Source organism: Pipistrellus hanaki (assembly GCF_964339955.1).
Source record: "Pipistrellus hanaki genome assembly, chromosome: 4".
In the NCBI taxonomy this organism is placed as follows: domain Eukaryota; kingdom Metazoa; phylum Chordata; class Mammalia; order Chiroptera; family Vespertilionidae; genus Pipistrellus; species Pipistrellus hanaki.
The window spans coordinates 93,640,486-93,657,691 of record NC_140506.1 but is presented as its reverse complement, the minus strand read 5'-3'; the positions used below and the strand labels follow the sequence as shown (position 1 = coordinate 93,657,691).

The 17,206-nt window shown below is 62.4% G+C and overlaps 2 protein-coding genes across 9 annotated transcripts in view; one reads left to right on the top strand and one right to left on the bottom strand.

The window, feature by feature from the left end:
• The first annotated feature begins 4,157 nt into the window (after positions 1 to 4,157).
• Positions 4,158 to 12,985, top strand: MPG (N-methylpurine DNA glycosylase). Its single transcript, XM_084880519.1, has 4 exons — positions 4,158 to 4,293; positions 6,828 to 7,049; positions 9,529 to 9,733; positions 12,542 to 12,985. Exons 1-4 carry the CDS (start codon positions 4,270 to 4,272, stop codon positions 12,916 to 12,918), a joined length of 828 nt encoding a protein of 275 aa, XP_084736645.1. The 5' UTR covers positions 4,158 to 4,269; the 3' UTR covers positions 12,919 to 12,985.
• NPRL3 (NPR3 like, GATOR1 complex subunit) overlaps positions 12,914 to 17,206 on the bottom strand; it is a 39,535-nt gene continuing 35,242 nt past the window's right edge. For 5 of the 8 annotated variants that reach the window (XM_084880495.1, XM_084880496.1, XM_084880499.1 and 2 more), the window contains 4 exons: positions 17,017 to 17,061; positions 15,470 to 15,659; positions 14,699 to 14,891; positions 12,914 to 13,793 (listed from right to left, as the gene is read on the bottom strand). In XM_084880495.1, the coding sequence (XP_084736621.1) occupies positions 13,628 to 13,793; positions 14,699 to 14,891; positions 15,470 to 15,659; positions 17,017 to 17,061 (594 nt within the window). In that variant the 3' untranslated portion in view covers positions 12,914 to 13,627. Of the gene's footprint in view, positions 13,794 to 14,698; positions 14,892 to 15,469; positions 15,660 to 17,016; positions 17,062 to 17,206 lie in introns of those variants that run through there. The other 3 variants (XM_084880497.1, XM_084880498.1, XM_084880502.1) reach the window with 2 other exon arrangements.

Below are 17,206 nucleotides of genomic sequence, written 5' to 3'. Positions count from 1 at the left end.
GCCCAGGCCGTGGTGTTTTGTGGAAGAGCCACGCTCAAAGGGCCAAAGAGCCGCATGTGGCTCGCGAGCTGCAGTTTGCCGACCATGGTCCTAGGCTCAGTCTGCTGGGGGGAATTTCCCAGCATTCCTTCCTCTCTCCTGACACTGAGGAGTTGGTGAGCCCTCGTCACCCAAAGACCAAGGAACGGGGCGGGTGCCGACAGCAGAGTGTAAGCAGGAGCTGGGAGTGGCGGAGGGGTGCAGGCTCCCCTGGGTGCTTGTTGATACAGTGGTGGTCTCCCTCTTTTCCTCCGAGAAAACAAAACCGGGGACACCAGAAGTCAGAATACCAGGGGCACATAAGGCCCCGCAAGCCTCAGAGCGCCCACATGTGTGTCCACGGGCCCCTGGCTGGTCTGGGACCAGGGGGCACCCCCTCTCTGTGCCCGCCGGCTGCCTGTACACACCAGCTGCTCCGTGGCTGCTCAGAAATGAAGCTGACAATGGGAGGTAGCAGCCACCTTACAGGTGGGCCGGCCGCCGCCTGGGCAAGGGACAGAGCCCTCTGGCTGCATCCTCACCCAAACCATGGAGCGTGGTGGCTGCACGTTCCGGGTCCTCTGTGAGCACAGGCCTGTCAGCGTGATTCTTAGCTGCAGGGACACAGGGAGAGCTGCGGAGGGGCCCGGGGGCTCCTTCACAAGCAGAAGGAGGCGACCACAGCTGCCCTGGGGACACAAGGCGAGAGGAGGCTGCCCAGTGCTAATGCCCATGGCTCCTGCTAATGCCCATGGCTCCTGCAGCCACACGTCAACCCTCCCTTGCCAGGCTCTCAGCCAGACAGGACGGTCTCTCCATGCCCAGCATTCCTGACCCCTGCCAGGGATAAACAGTCCCTGCCCACCAGACTGGGCTGGCAGAGTGCGCAGTGGCGTCCTCCTGGGCTCCAGGGCCTGGGCTCCCCTCCAGGGCATGTCATGGCTGGGCGTCCAGTCCTGGCAGGCCCCTTCCCGCAGTGGGTGCTGCAGGGTGCCTCCCAGGCCGCTTTGTGACCCAGACGTTCGCCCACAACTGCCAGGAGCCCCAGCCGTAGGTGGCCCACAGCCAAGAGCCCCCTGAGGAGCCCCCTTTACGCTCCCTCCCCGGAGAAGGTGGTCTGTGTTCCCACAACAGGCAAACGGCCTCCCGCACACTCGGGTTACCTCCGAAGGGCCCCTCCCTTCCCAAGCTCCACAGAAGCCTCCACTGCAAACCCTTGCTCCTCACAGGTGTGTCTCCCAAGGCAGGCCCCGTGTATTCTGGAAGCAAACCCAGGAATCCAGGTTCTCTGCCCACCCAGGCCTCCTGAGCAGGGACCCTGGCATCAGGTAGTGTGAGCAGAGAGGGATCAACCCATGTGGGCTCAGGCCTGGACCTCGTCCACACGGACACACGTATGCACACACATCTGCTCTGCCTCACCTCTGCCCGCTGCCTTCGCCCTGGTAGAGAAGCCCCTGCGTGGAAACCTGCTCCCGGGCTTCCAGTCCCTTTGCCCCAGCCCCGGAGAAACGAAATCAGCTGCAGCTGCCTAGCCTGGAGGTGGCTGACTAGGATGGCTGGTGTCTGCCCCCCACACCCCCGCCTCCATGGATGTGTACTTGTCTCTGGGACCTGAGGGGCTGGGAGCCCTGACCAGTTGGAGGAGACCCTGCCAGCCACTCTGGAATCCTCAGGTCAGCAGGCCAGTCCCTGGGCTGGGGGGTGGGGGGTGGGGAGGGAATGGAGGATCGTGGGACCAACCACTGGCTATTTGGGGAGGTGGCCGAAATGGGCCCGGCCAGCCAGGGCCTGAGGTCACTAGCTATTTCTGAGGCAGCGCCCCTCCCTGTGTCTCAGGGGATGGCTAGGGGTCCAGTGAGTACCTGGGCCCGGGCCCAGCTGCATTGGCAGCACAGCCCAGGAAGGGAGGACTGGCCCACACACACCTCCTTCGCTGCCCTGCCTCCCCACTGGACTCTGACACCCCCCACCCGTCAGCTCTCGCTTCTAGATGTCTGAGAGGGCACAGCGGTGCTGGGGCTGGCGCTCTGGCCGTTGTGCTCACAGAGCAGCTTATCCTTTCTCTCAAGGCTCTGGGGACTGGTGGGCCCCCACAGGCCATGAGCTGGCCCAGCAGGGCACAGGGCAGCTCACCCCAGCACTGATCCTCTTGAGAATGCTGAGGCGGCCCTCTCCTCCAGCTTCCACTGACACCCTCCCACAGGCCTCCCCCAGCCCGGCGCGGGGCACACTGGAGCCTCCTCTGCCCAGCACCACCTTCTCTCCCTCCCAGCCAGCCTGTCCTGCAGGCCACAGCGGGAAGGCTTAACCCACCACTTCCAGCCTGCCGTGGGGCCTCAGACCACAAACCAGGAAGCGGGGCGCGGGAGGGAGGAGCCCCCCTCGCAGAGGTTGCGCAAGCCCCGGCCAAAACATCTGGAGAAGTGGGTTGCTGGCACTGGCCCTGCCGCGCCCCCCTCCTGGGAGCCAGGGCTGCTCTCTAAGCCTCTCCCCTCGTCCTCAATGGGGATAGAACACCCCTCTGGGAACGCGTGGACTCCCGGGATTCCTGCAACGACCAGGCACCATTTGTGAAATAAGAATAAACCCAAAGTGAGGAAGAGGGAGTGGGGAGGGAGGGAGGGAAGAAGAGAGGAAGAGAGGGAGGGAGGGAGGAAGAGAGTGAGGGAGGGAGGAGGGAGGAAGGGAGGAAGGAAGGAGGCCTGGGCACACAAGAAGGCTGAAGGGGGAGTCATTGTTTAGACAGAATGGCTGCGGGGATTGAGGAGGAAAAGAAAGGGGTGGGAGTCACATCAGGTGGCTGTGAGACACTGCCCACCCCCGGAAGCTGCTCCAGTGCCACAGCCGCTGGGTGGTTTCCAGCGGACTGGAAGCTGCCGCCCTCCCTCCCCAGGAAGTGCTGGTTGGGGCCCTGGGATGAGAGTAGGAGGCTGAGGGCTGGAGTTCGGCCCTGGGCCGGTCAGAGGAGAAGGAACCGTAGGAGACCACGCTCCTCCCAGCTGGACTTGCCCTGAAATCGGGTTCCATGCTCAACTTAGGGCCCCAGTGACATGATTCACCCAGCACCCCACCCCCACCCCATCTGACATTGCCTATGCCAGTTGCTCTCCCAGGCCCCATGGGCACGCCCTCGCAGGGTCAGGTTTGTCCCAGGACAGAGGCAGGTGGCACAGGGGTTGGGGCCTTGCCTGCCACGGCAGAGGGGTCCTGAGCACCCAGACAGACCCTAGCATGGCAGCGCGGAGGGGAGGCTCTGCTGGGCGTTAGGTGCTACCAGTGTGCCTTCTCGGGGCAGGGAAATTCCCCAGAACAATCCTCAGCCAAAGGAGCCACTACCCACAGCCCTTCCTTCCTCACTGCTGCTCTCCCCAGATTCCCCTTCTCCTCCCCCTTGGGGCACAAATCCAGCTTTAGAGATAATAGGCAGCTGGTGCTGGGACTGTGAAGAGGCATCGGAAGTGGAGGGCAGCGGCGCTCCCCATGCTGCCCCTAGCTGCTGCCCTAGTCCAGGCCTCAGGCTGCAGAGGCTGGCCATGCTCCAGCAGGCCCCCTTCAGCATCCTCGCGGTGGGAGGGGTCGGGGCTCCACTTCGGAGACAGAACCCCCAGGCGTGTGCTGACCCTGGAGCGGGCTTCCTGGGAGTCTGGCATCAGTCATTTCCACCCAGATGACTCCCTCCGAAGGCAGGTCCCAAGGACCCGGTCTCCCATGACCTCCACGTGCACCCCCTCCGTCTGCAGGCCCTTCTCCAAAGCCCTACACCTCCCACAGGGGCCCCTGAGGGTCCGGACAAGGCTCAGGACGGACCAGCCGGCTGGGGGCATCACCACCGACTGGTGGAGGAGTGGGCTATCCGGCTACGAGAGGCGGGGGGGGGGTGGGGGGGGCGGGGACGGAGGCAGGTCATTGGGGCTTCCTCCCCGCTCACTCCGCAGAGCCCAGCCCTCCGGGCCTATGTCCAGGACCGGAGGTGAGGCGCCGGGCCAGGGGATCTCCTGGACCTGGGTCCCGCCGAACCACCTGGGCGTGGCCCCGCCCGGCCCCTCCCGCGGGGCGGAGTCGGCGCCGCTCCCGAGGCCCCGCCCCTGCCCCGGCCTCCTCTGCGCAGGCTCCGGTCCCGCCCCCCGCCCCGGCCTCCTCTGCGCAGGCGCCGGCCCCGCCCCCTCCGCGGCGGAGCTTCCGGCGGCGGCTCCGGGGTGGGCTCCGCGGGGCTGGCGGGTCCTCAGGAGCCCGGGCCCCGGCCGCGGGATGCCCGTGCGGAGCGGGGCCCAGGTGAGTGCGCCCAGCTGAGCGCGCTTCTCGCCCCCGGCGCGGCCGAGGGGCCGCCTCCGAGGCCGAAAGTCTCCCCGGAGACACAACCCGCGGGAAACGGCTCCCCGACTGGGTGTGCGGCTCCTAGGCGAGCGCCTGCCGGCGGGGCGGGCTCCTGGCCGAGCTACATTTGCCAGGAAAAGAAGTCGTGGCCCGGCTAAATGCGGGGCGCTTGGGCCCAGCTCAGATGCCCCCTCCCCAGAGCTGGCCTGCCCGACCTAGCAGGTGGTCCTAAGGTGACCAGACGGGACGGTCCCGATTTTTATCAATTTGTCCCGCGGCGTTTTAAAAAAGTCCCGATTTTTTATTTATTTATTTTTTTTTTTAAAGCGCCACGGGACAAATTGTTAAAAATCGGGATGTCTGGTCACCTTACTCACAGCCGGGGCAGTGCTCCCCCTTTACTTACTAACTCCCCGTTAGCCCAGGTTTTTTTGTTTGTTTGTTTTTTATATATTTTATTGATTTTTTTACAGAGAGGAAGGGAGAGGAATAGAGAGCTAGAAACATCGATGAGAGATAAACATCGACCAGCTGCCTCCTGCACACCCCCTACTGGGGATGTGCCCACAACCAACATACATGCCCTTGACCGGAATCGAACCTGGGACCTCTCAGTCCGCAGGCCAACGCTCTATCCACTGAGCCAAACCGGTTTCGGCTAGCCCAGGTTTTGATGCAGGGTTGGGGGGGGTCCCTTGGACACCCGCATCCGGGCCAGGCCAGGCCCCTCAGCCTGGCAAGAAACTCTTACCCCAGGCGTGGCCCGGCCAGAGGTATCCCTAGTGGTCAGCGCCCCCTCCAGCCCATCCTTGAGTGCTTGCTGTATGCCAGCCAAGTGCTCTCCTGGCTTCTCTCATTCTACTCTCAGGGCAGATGTGGTTGATCCGGTACCGGAGATGAGGAAACAGGAGGGCATCTTAGGTCATTTTCTGGTGCTTCTCACCCAGGGAACCCTCATTCCTAACCGGGGCCCGGCCATGCGAGGGAGGCACCCAGGTGCACGGTTTGAGACCCCCACACGGATGCCACAGCAGCGTCACCCTCGGGGCCAGCAGCCTGCATCACCATCTCCACGAAGGCCTGAGGCCGTTTCCAATCCGAGGTCTGTGCTGGGGACGCTGAGGCCTCTGAGCCTCAGTCCCCGGGCAGCCATGGGAGCCCCCCACCACCCAGGGTGGGCCAGGGCAGGCACCCAGAGTGACCCGAGTGGCGTGGGGCAGGCGGGGGGCCAGACGCAGGGGGAGAGCCGGGGCCTCAGCGTCCCGGAGACTGAGCCCCTGGTGGGGGTTGGCAGATGGGCTGGGCTGCAAAGACGGTCACGTCAGCGTCCATTCTCAGCAGACTGGCGGCCTCCGCTCGACGGGGCGTCAGCACTCGTGTTAAAAATAATGGGTCTGTCACATGCTGGGGAGACACGGGCCTGCTGCAGAGCAGCCCTGGGGGGGGGGGTTCCCAGGCCCTGCTGCCCACCTGCCCCTTCAGCTCCCGGAGACCAGCCGTGCCTAGAGCAGCCAGGGGGTGTGCTCAGCTCTCCTTGGAGGGAGCGGGTCCGGGTGGCAGGTAGGAGGCAGAAAGGGATCCTCCTCACCCCTCAGGAGACCTCACCTTTGCCCTGACTTCCTGGTCATGAGGCAGAGGACAACTGGGGACTCACTAGGGGGAAGTGTGTGTGGGGGGGTCATGAGCTTGGAATGGGGCCAAGCAGGTGATCAGCCTGGTGTTTACCCACCTGTGTGTGTGTGTGTCAGACCTTCTAGGCCAGTGGTCAGCAAACTCAGTCAACAGAGCCAAATATCAACAGTACAATGACTGAAATTCCTTTGGAGAGCCACATTTTTTAACCTTAAACTTCTTCTAACGCCATTTCTTCAAAATAGACTCGCCCAGGCCATGGTATTTTGTGGAAGAGCCACACTTAAGGAGCCAAAGAGTTGCATGTGGCTCGCAAGCCAGTTTGCCGACCATGGTTCTAGGCCATTCTGACATGGGGTATGGCATGGTGGATGTGTCAGCTGGTGGGGGAGGGGGGTAGTTGGGTGTCATACCCTCAGTCCATTTCCCCACCAGATTCCTGGCTAAGGTCTGAAGGGTTCCAAAAGCTAGCTCAGAATCCGTTTGGGATCCACAGGATAATGGGAATCAAAGGATACCAGCCCTCCGGTGCCAGCCGTGGGTGCCCGCTGTCCCCTCCCTGGGCCTGCAGCCCTTTGCCAGATTGTACGTGTCCTGCCTGTGGTCACCCTGACCCCGCCCCTGCTGCCACCAACCCCTCCTCGCAGGCACTCCTTCCGCACGGCCTCCTGGGGCCCTCCGGAGCCAGGCCCTGAGCACAGCGGGTCTGGCATTCTGTTTGCACAACATGGTCGCCCTCATCTTGCAGATGAGGGAACTGAGCCCGGCAGGCCGACAGGGCCTGGAGCTGCAGCCTGACCACCGCCCCGCCCCCTGCCCGCTCCGGTTCAGACGCTTCCTTTGGTTCTTTCCTCTAACAGCTTTCCCGCAAACTGGGGCAGAAAAAGCAGCGCCTTTCGGAGGCAGAGCGGCATCGGAGCCCACCAGGCGGGACCCCGGCACCCTCCCCCCAGGAGCCCCGCCTGGCTCTGGGTCCCCAGCGCAGTATCTATTTCTCAAGCCCAAGAGACGCCCCTGCTCGCCTGGGACTGGACTTCTTCGACCAGCCCGCAGTCGCCCTGGCGCGGGCGTTTCTGGGACAGGTAACGTGGATGCGGCGGCGTGGCCTCTGCCGCCGTGGTCATCGCCGTGCGAGGTCTGTGGGCACCAGACCGCTCCCCACCGGGCTGGCGTCCCTGGCTTGGCCCTGCTTGTCCTCACACAGTTAGCGGCTCTGCCACACCCGTAGCTTCACCTCCGTCATCTTGGGGGGGGGGGGGGGGTGGTTCGGAGCCAGTTGGGAGGAACGCTGAGATGGTGAGGACACCGGCCCCCTCCTGGTATTGCCCTCAGGGCAGGTTTCTTTCAGGTGCCGCCCCCGTGTCTGTGGGGGCTAACTTTGTCCCCCTGCCCCCTGGCACAGTGCCCCTCTGTAGCTTGTCTGTTGGTGTAGTAGTGAGAGCTTTTAGCCACATGAGAGCAGTGGCCGTGGCCTGCGGACTGCCCAGTGTCAGGACTGCCTTGCCACGCCGCCTCCTGCTCACCGCCCAGCTCACAGTGCTGGTGCCTGTTGCTCATCCTGGGCTACGCAGGCTCCGGGTCCAGCCTGGGAAGCGGGGATGGGGCAGGACCCGTGTGCCAGCAGCAGCAGAGTTGGGGCCGCCTCTGCCTGGAGCAGCAGGTGGGTGCTGGTCCTGGGTGTGGGTCCTCTCTCAGATCCCATGAGCCCACCGGTAGGGTGCCGTGGCCACGCGGGTCCGTTTCTGTGACGAATGGAAAAGGGCCCGGGCGCTGGGCACTAAGAGAAGCAGATCCCACAACGTGAGCTGGCGGAGTGTCACCTCGAGCAGGACTTCGTGGGCGAGGGCCAGGCCTGTCTTTCAGCTGCAGGGCCAGAAGGTCCTCCTGAAGGAGCCCCACGTAATGAGGGCGTGGCTCTCACACCCAGAGCATGGGGCAGAGGAGTCCCCGCGGCCGGTCAGGGGCCTCGCCTCCGCGTGTCCTTTCCTTAGGCCATCACGCCCGCTCCAGCCCGAGGGCAGAGGGCGGGCTCACACTGTGTCCTGCGGTCAGGGAGGACAGCCTCTCACAGCCCAGGGGTGTCTCTGCAGACCACGAGGCCAGGCTCGGGCATCCCTCCTCAGGTCATGGCCAGGAGCCATGACACACAGACGGCTCTCCAGTTGCCCTCTTGTCTGAGAAGGTGTTGCCTCCCCCAGGACCCTCCACCAGCAAGGAGATGTGTTTGTAATGGGCACGGGAGGCAACCAACATCTGCCATCAGGGAATTTTACCAGAATGAAATTCAGAGCGGAAAATTCAAGTTGAAAAACAGCAGTGAGAAAAGAGCCGTGAGAAGCTGCCCTCCGAAGGGCAGGCACCCGTTGGCCTCTGGAGGTGTGGGAACAGGAGAACCCCTGGAAGGATGGAGGCGAGGCCTCATCTGAGATGGGATGGGCCTCCCTCTTCGTGCCTGGAGATGGGCTCCCGGGGCATCAACCCCTTCTTCCCTCCCCTCGGTCTGAGGAAGGCCTCCCCCAGCACCGCCCCAGCGTCCAGCTCAGCACTCGCCTCCCTGTCCCATGACATGGACCCTGGCAGCAGACACACTGGGCTCCTGGGCTAAAGCAGGGGCGGCTCGGCTGTCCAACTGATTGCTCTGCCCTAAGGACAGGGCAGGGGCTGGGCACACCCCTGGGGAGGTGGCTGCCCCCAAAGCCCCACTGTGAACCGTGGTCGCGTCAGGCCTGGAGCTCTAGCCTCTGGCCACACTGTGCTGTGCAGCCCGGAAGCAGTCCCTCCAGAGGGCAGAAAGGCTCCGGCTAGGGAGCACTGACCCCGCAAGCTCAGCACTCCGCTGGTCTGGCTCCCCTGGGCGGCCCTCCTGGGCGCTCTGCTGGCCTGAGGGCACCCGCTGCCCCCTTCACCTCCCCCTCCCGTGACAATCCCTGGCAACTGCCCCTGTCCTCGGCTGGCCCCTCCGGCCCCTCCTGCCCCACCCCTGCCCAGGGTACTGTCCAAGCCAACTGCAGCCAGGCTCATCTTCCTGGCCCACTGCCCACACTGACCCCATTCCCTATGGAGCTGGCTGCACCCGGGCCAAGGTCCGGCCAGGAGCACGGCGGGCAGCCAGTCCTGCTGCTCAGAAAGGCCTTTCAGCTGGTGGCAGTGCTTTGTGTTTAGTCCACAGGCAGCCACGGGGTGTCCTCCATGCTGCCCCGCCCCAGCCTAAGCACATAAGGTCAGAGGGACCCTGGCGGGGGAGGAGATGGTGTGACGGAGGGCCTGAGAGGACAAGGAGTGGATGAATTCACTAGCGCTGGTTTGCAGCCCAGCAAAGGCCAGAGCTTGAAATGGCTGCAACCCACTCGGTGAATAAGGTCTGTGGTCTAAGACACAGATGGACAACCCACTCAGTGAACAAGGTCTGTGGTCTAGAGGGACACTGGGGGGACACAGCCAAACCGGCTAGGTCTGCCCTGGCTGGCCTGGTGTGCCCGGAGCGGGGGGTGCGGTCCAGGCTGTGGACTGTCCGGTGGAGGGACCACCCTTCGTGTCCTGAGCTGACACTGGTGCCCACAGGTCTTGGTCCGGCGACTCGACGATGGCACAGAGCTCCGTGGCCGCATTGTTGAGACTGAGGCATATTTGGGGCCAGAGGATGAAGCTGCTCATTCGAGGGGTGGCCGGCAGACCCCCCGCAACCGTGGCATGTTCATGAAGCCGGGGACCCTGTATGTGTACTTCATCTATGGCATGTACTTCTGCATGAATGTCTCCAGCCAAGGTGAGCAGCGCTGGGGGCGGGAGCAGGAGGCCTGGACACAGCCCCCTCGGCTGGCAGACCCTTGGGAAGACCAGGGTGGGGCAGGTGTTTGAGTGAGCAGGTGCCATTGCTGGGCTAGGTCAGGGTTCAGGAGCTCTGGCCGTAGTCACAGGGTGGTCAGAGGGACCGGGGACCTCCATGAGATAGAGGTCATGGGTTGACTGGAACACATAGCACACAGGTTCCATGAGGCACCGCTGGCTCCAGAGCTCAGACCTGGTGTTACCAACAGGCCAGGGTAGACTCGGGCTGGTTGTGGGAAAAGGAGGGTGAAATCCATTTGAGTTGAGCAGGGCTCTGGCAGGAGCCTTGCCAGGCTGCCAGTTATGGGGTCTGAATCGGTTCTCAGCCAGAGATGATTCTGCCACCTGGAGGGGCATTAGGCATTGTCTGGAGGCATTTTTGGTCATCATGGCTGGTGGGTTGGTGCTGACCAGCTCACAATGCATAGGAGACCCCCCATCACAAAAGCCATTCGCCCCAATGTCAGTAGTACCATCGGGGAAGATGCTGGACTAGAGCTCCCACAACCCACTCGGCTTGTGGGTCCTGTCCGGGTGGCCTCTCTGCACTTAGTGAGCAGGTGGCCATGCTCTCGGGGTGGTCTGTGCTCAAAAGAGCCCACAGCACCATCTCATCAGAGCCACTGCTGACTGGAGCAGGGTCTGCCCCGCCCACGCTGGCTCCCAGTCCCCGTGTCTGTCAGCCAAGCCTCCTGCTGGTCCCAAGATGAACGGATGCTGAGGAGGCTGGGGGGATGGGCTTGGTGCGCTGTCAGTCAAGACACACTTGCTGAATGACTCCAGGGGCGTGGGAGCTGTGACTGTCCAGAGGGCAGCTGGGGGTGATCATTGCCAGAGCTGCAAGGGCATGGGGGCTGGGTAACCGACTGGCCCCGTGCCTGGCACAGGAGGGCGTTGAGGGAAACTGAGTGGCTGGACATGAGGATGGTGGGAGCACCCAGGGCCTGTTCTCACTCTGGAGCTTATTTTGGTCGTCCTGTGAGGTGGGGCTGAACTCAGATAAGGAGAGAGACTGAGGCCAGAGGTGTCTGGGGCTGTGGTCAGCAAGGGAGGGAGGAGCCAGGGCTTCTGAGGGTGGGCAGGGCAGATGTTGGAGGTGGCATTATTATTGTACTATCTGGACACATGACCAACATGCCCCAGGAGCACCTGGTTCAGGAGAGCAGCAAACCACATGGGTACCGAGTCAGGGCAACGGCTGTCAGGTGCATCGAGGGAGAGGGGCCCAGTGGGTGCAGGCGGAGTAGAGATGAGACTGGAGCCTCGGTGGGAAGAAAGTTAGGTGTTCTGATTTTGTCAGATGGAGAGGGGGCATGGGATAGAGCAGGAGGTGAGAGAGTGAGGGACATGCTACACCTACAGCAGCTCGGCATGGACACAGAGGGAGCCGAGGCTGGTGGGATGGGCCCAGCAATTAGAGGGACTGGAACTTCAAGTCTTTGCTTACCCTTAGTATATTTTTATTTTTGTTTGTTTTTGTTCATCCTCCCCTGAGGATCAAATTTTCCATTGATTTTTAGAAAGTGGAAGAGAGGACGGAGAAAGGGAAGCATCGATGTGAGAGACACATTAATTGGTTGACTCCCGCATGAGCCCCCACCAGGGCCAGGGATTGAGCCTGCAACCAAGGTGCGTGCCCTTGGCTCGAATCTGTCTGCAGGCCAGCGCTCTATCCACTGAGCCAAACTGGCTAGGTCTGCCCTTAGTATTTTTTTTTTTTTTTTTTTAAATATATTTTTACTAATTTCAGAGAGGAAGGAAAGACAGAAACATCAATGATCAGAGAGAATAGTAGATCGGCTGCCTCCTGCACGCCCCATACTGACCAGGAATCAAACTGTGACCTCCTGGTTCATAAGTCAATGCTCAACCAGAGCCATGCCGGCCAGGCTGCCCTTAGTATATCTTGCGGTTCTTTGAAAGCTGACCGGTTAAAAGCATCTGGTCACAAAAACCCCACCTGCCAGCTGCTGGCTGTGCAGGGAATGTAGCTGCTGCATCCACTCCGGGTTCTCCCAGGTGCTGTGAGGCCCAAGAGCGGGGCCTGGCCTGGCCGCCCCTCAGGCTGAGCCTCAGACCCCCAGGTAGAAGGGCAGGCCAACGTGAGCGAGCAGAGCTGGTGCCAGGAGAGTGGCCTTGTGGGATTGGGGTTCTCTGGCCAGGGTCCAGGTCATCACTGCCCCAGCCATGCAGGGCCAAGGGGATTTGGACAAATGTGTCTTATTGGGACCAGGGTGTCAATTTGCTGGAGTATTCTGGACTGGTGGGTCAGGAAGGATCCCAAAGGGGGGGGTGCTATCAGCAGGCACCTCCTTCTGCCCTGTTTGTCTCCCCACCGAGTCATGGGGTGAGGCCCACCCGGCATCCTATGCACACTGCTAGCTGCTCTGAGCCAACCTTCTGGCTGCCCAATGGACACTGAGTGGGCAGAGGCAGATGGGGGAACCCTGGGCCTGGGTAGAGATGACCTTGCTCAGGGAGGACCGACCATTTGGGGTTTCCTTGGCCAACCTCAAAGCTGCTGCTGTCACCAAATGCCTTTTCCCTGGTTCTCCCGAGCTGGTGGCCAGGCCCTCTGGCTGCATGGAGGCCCGCCCGGGGCCCTGTGGTGCAGGTGTGTGGGAAGTGGGTGTGGTGTGAATGGGTACAGGGGAACTTGGGAGGACAGCTGCCTCATCCCTGCAGCACTGGCTGTGCCCTGGGTAAGGAGGGCCAATCACTGTCTGTCTGTCTGTCTGTCCCACAGGGGATGGAGCATGTGTCTTGCTGCGAGCACTGGAGCCCCTGGGGGGCCTGGAGACCATGCGGCAGCTTCGCACTTCCTCCCGGAAAGGCAGTACCGGCCGTGCCCTCAAAGACCGTGAGCTCTGCAGTGGCCCCTCCAAGCTCTGCCAGGCCCTGGCCATCGACAAGAGCTTCGACCAACGAGACCTGACCACGGACGAGGCTGTGTGGCTAGAGCCCAGCCCCCCAGGGCCCCGGGAGCCAGCTGTGGTGGCAGCAGCCCGAGTGGGCATCGGCAACGCGGGAGAGTGGACCCAGAAGCCCCTGCGCTTCTATATCCAGGGCAGCCCCTGGGTCAGCGTGGTGGACAGAGGAGCTGAGCAGAACACACAGGCCTGAGCAAGGGCCTGCTAAGGACAGGCTTTTTAATTGTTTACAAACAAATAAATGCTTTCTTTCTAGACAACGTGTCACTGTGTCAGCCAGAGCCCCCTCAGTGATCAGTCCCTCCTCCAGGATGTGGAGGTCGGACTGTGTGCGCAGCAGGGCACCTAGAGCCAGGCCCAGCGTGGGCACTGCCTTCCTCAGGCCGATGAGGGCCCACTGCACCCCGCCTTGTGAGGGAGGACTGGGAACACCAGTGCAGAGCCACCCCCACGGGAGCCAGGTAAGCATCCTGGACGAGCCCAGGCCCTCTGCCTCAGGTGGCAAAGGGGAGCAGATGGCTAAGGCATGAGCCTCCTGGCGGCTGTGGTGAGGGCCAGAGTGGAGATGACCATGGAAGGCCCACAAGTTGGGAGGAATGGGGCAGTGCTGGGCCGCCAGGCCAGGCCCTGGGCCCTCAGTCTTGGAAGGACAGCAGTGGAAGGGGCCGGGGAACACAGGCCCAAATCTGTGTGGGAAGCATGCAGCCTCACTCAGACCATGAGTCCCGGCCGGCTCCCCCAGCTCAGAGCCTCACCTTCTCGGCTCAGACACCGGATCTGTTTTGAGGACTAGACCAGTGAGAATGCAGAGGGTAGCAGCCCCATGAGGCACTGACCCAGGCTGAAGTCAGGAGGGTGCCCCATGCACTGCAGCAGCCTGTCTCTGCATCCCCGGCCCCGGCTCACGTCAGCAGGGCCTGGAAGACGGCGATGACTGGGTCCTCATGGGTGGTCACCACCAGCACGCTGCGGAACTTGTCGAAGAGCATGAGCAGCTGCGAGCGCCTTGTGTTCTCGTTGTACATGATCTCCTCCAGGTGGTGGCGGCCACGGAAGTACTGCAGCAGCCTGGGGGGGAGGGTGCACAAGCCCAGGCTGGCCTCTGTCCCAACAGCCACTGAGGGCCCACAGGCCGAAACAGAGCTGGTGAGGGCGTCTCAGAGGCCCTGGAGGCAGCTGCCATTGCCCACCCCAACCCCCCAACAGGAGCAGGCAAGTGTCCTGGGCTGCTGCCCACCGTAGTTCTCTGAAGTGGGTCTGTGAGGACACATTACTGTTCAAACCCCAGAGCCCGCTGAGCCCGAGGTCACACCCACCCTCGGCATTCTGACATGGGGGGGCAGTGCAGGGGGACGGATCTGTGGAGGCTCATCTTTCTCATTCTACTTGGCAGCGAGTCCCACGTGGCTCTGGATCCAAATGGGGTCACTGCTCTAGGGGGGTCTCAGCCTGGGACTGAACAGAGGCTGGACCAGCTGCTTGAAAGAGCTGCCTGGCGTGTGGTTCTTAGCTGGGGGCTCAGCCCCTGACAGTCTGACCTCCCCCAGAAAACCATGCATCTAGGGTGCCCCAAACTGGGTGGGTGTGACCAAGTCTGTGTCACCTATAATGTGGGGATCTGGATCCCCCTCCCCCAGGCTGAGTCCTGGGAAAAATCCCTGCCATCCCTCCCACCCAATATGCATGAGGATGAGAACTTGCTGCTGCTTCCTAGGAAGTGACCAACACCCTGGAAGTCCTGGAGAGACTCCTGAAGACAGAGGTACAGACCGTTGTCTCAGCAACAGACTGGACTCTCGCCTGGCATGCACAGGTAGCAGGCAGGGACACCCGAGTGTATGAGGCGCCCCCTCACCCAGCGAGTGCCGTTGGTCCTCAATGGACTTAAGCTGCGGGTTGCTGGGTACAGCCCCATCCACTTCCTGTCCTGGCCCTCCCCAGACGGGGACCTGGCCCCCCGTCCCCGCTCCCACCTGGCAAACATGCGGAGGTCCTCGGGGTTCTGGGCGGCGGGCACACTGAGGATGGCTGCCCGCTCGTGCTCCGACAGGCTGGCCAGCAGGTTCTCGGTCATCCTCTTGTTCAGCGGGGAGTCTCCACTGGGGAGCAGCTCTGCGCTGGAGTTGTCCATGCTGGGGCTGGTGAGCGTCATGTCGTCACTGCTGGCTGTGGGTGGGCACGGGTCAGAGAGCCGTCCGCCCCCAAGCACATCCCTCCCACCCGACATGCATGAGGGGCTGGACAGGTCCTCGCCCTGAACCTGAAGCCGGAGGCCAAGCCTCAGCCTGGGGAGGCAGCGCCCGCAAAGCCTTCCAGCCCCTCCTCCCCACGTGGGGCGTGGCAGCGGCTGCTGCCTTTGGGGGGACGCCATGGCCACATGGCTCTCAAGAAGGGACAGGGCAGTCACTGTCTCCTCACAGGCCCTGGGGCAGAGGCTTCCATTGTCCCCCCGGTGATGGATGACAGGGCAGGCCGGGGCAGGCTACTCCTGCCTTGAGCAAGCCCCTGCTCAATATCCCGAAGACCCAGCCTCCTCAGAGCACGGGGAGCAGGAAGCGGGGACGGACCTCCTGTCCTTCAGGAGGGCTGCTCAGCCGCCCGCAGGAGAGGCAGTGTGTGCACGGGGCCCGTTCTGAGCAGCGCCCTTGTTGGATCTCTTGGCCTCCACTCCCAAGTGGTCCCCAGGGACCTGACCCTCCCCTCCACCCCACCACCAGATTGATGCCCTGGGAAGGGATTCCTACTTGGGGAGCCAAAGCTGAGGGCATTGGGTGTGCTGAGGCTGCGGCCGCTGACCCTGGCAGTGAAGGGGACCTCGTCCTCGCGCAGGCGGGGCTCGTCCTGGCTGGGGGAGGCCATCAGGCAGACGTAGGTGTGCAGCTGGACCAGGAGCCTGTGCTGCAGCATCCACACCACCATCTGGATGAGCTGGGTCTGCGGGACAGCGGTGTGCGTGAGGTTGGGCACCGGGAGAGGCTGACCCACCACCACCCTGCTCCCCCCTGAGCATGGCCTAAGACACCACCCCAGAGTCACCCTGGGTCCCACAGGGGGTGCATGAGCTCCCGGGCCCTCAGGAAGGAGCTCTTAGCTACAGGGAAGGCAGCGAGGCTAGGAGAGCAGCGAGGCCATATTTGCACTTGCTCCCACCACACCCCTGGGCTGCCCTAGTGTCAGGCCTTTCTTGCCCAGAGCTGAGGAGCAGGACCTGTCACACGGAGGCCCATGTGCCCTCCCAGCTCAGCCACCCCTCTGCTACCCTGTCTCCCCCAGCCAGTGGGCCCTGCCACGCAAGCCCGCCAGACAGAGCTGGGCCCGTGAGACCCTTCCCTGTGACAGTGCAGAGAGAAGCTGTGGGTAGCTGCCCTGAGAGCAGCAAGTCCTCAGCTCAACACAAAAGCCTTCCAGGACAAGGCCCAATGCTGAGCTGTGCGGTGCCCAGGGCATGGCACCACCTGTCTCCCACAGGCTGGCACCTAAAGTCGGAGCAGTGAGGAGCCCTGTGTGGGCAGAGCTCCAGCACAGGTGAGCAAGAAAATGCTCCCAGGTGGTGTCCGTGTTCTCAGACACCCACATCCGCTTGCTCATCTTTGGAGGTCCCTGACTGACCAGGCATGGAAATAGGGGTGTTCCATGGGCATGTCTGACCTGGTAAACCAAATAAAACTGAAAAGCGTTGTAAACTAAATCTGAAATTAAATTAGAAATAGGCAGCCTTACCCCAGGGCTGTGCTACCAAATCCGGCTCTCTCAGCCCCATGACCAGGCATGAGGCTGCCCCGCAGGCCTGGCCTGAAAAACCCACCCACTTTCCGGACCATCAGGAAGTCTCTGCCGGAGAGGGGGAGGGTGCAGATGCAAGATGCGTCTTTCTTTCAGCTGCCGCGACCTGGCACCGCTCCTGGAGCTGGAGGCTCCATGAAAGACGGCATTGAGAGCGCTGTCTCACTCGCATCTAAATGAACTGCGGAACCAGGATCGCCTTCTCATTCACAATCTCACAAAGGGCTTGCTTCTAAAAATTGGTTTTGTCTAACAGATCTGCTGCTTATTAAAGCAAATACTTAACTTTTGAGAGCACCTGGCCCCATCTCTGACACCTGCCCCAGTGGCCCTGCCCTGGGTCCCTGCCCAGAGCCCCAAGTGTCCAGTGAAGGAAGATCCAGGCCACACTCAACCCTGCCAGACAGAGATGGAGCTCAGCGTTCACTCCCATGCTCACACCTCCTAGGACCCCCGCCAGCCCCTCCCTCTGATCCAGATCACCAGGCGGGTTCTACCCTAGGCCTACCTCTCCAGGTCGTTGTGGATGAGATTCTGGGCACCCAGTGACCACCTGGACCACGACGGAGGGGAAAGGAGGGCGGGCCGAGGCTCAGTGACCACAGAACCACCTCAGCATCTTCCATCTGTGGGACCCAGGCCCAGAAAGGGGCACCGGTGGCTCTGCCCCCAGGAAAGATGAGCACTGTCCTGCCTGG

Bases quoted from the DNA above. Each gene is read 5' to 3' on its own strand.
- MPG (XM_084880519.1), top strand. From the start codon at position 4,270: ATGCCCGTGCGGAGCGGGGCCCAG. The intron at 4,294-6,827 runs GTGAGTGCGCCC...TTCCTCTAACAG, and splicing joins CCGTGCGGAGCGGGGCCCAG to CTTTCCCGCAAACTGGGGCA. The intron at 7,050-9,528 runs GTAACGTGGATG...TGGTGCCCACAG, and splicing joins CGCGGGCGTTTCTGGGACAG to GTCTTGGTCCGGCGACTCGA.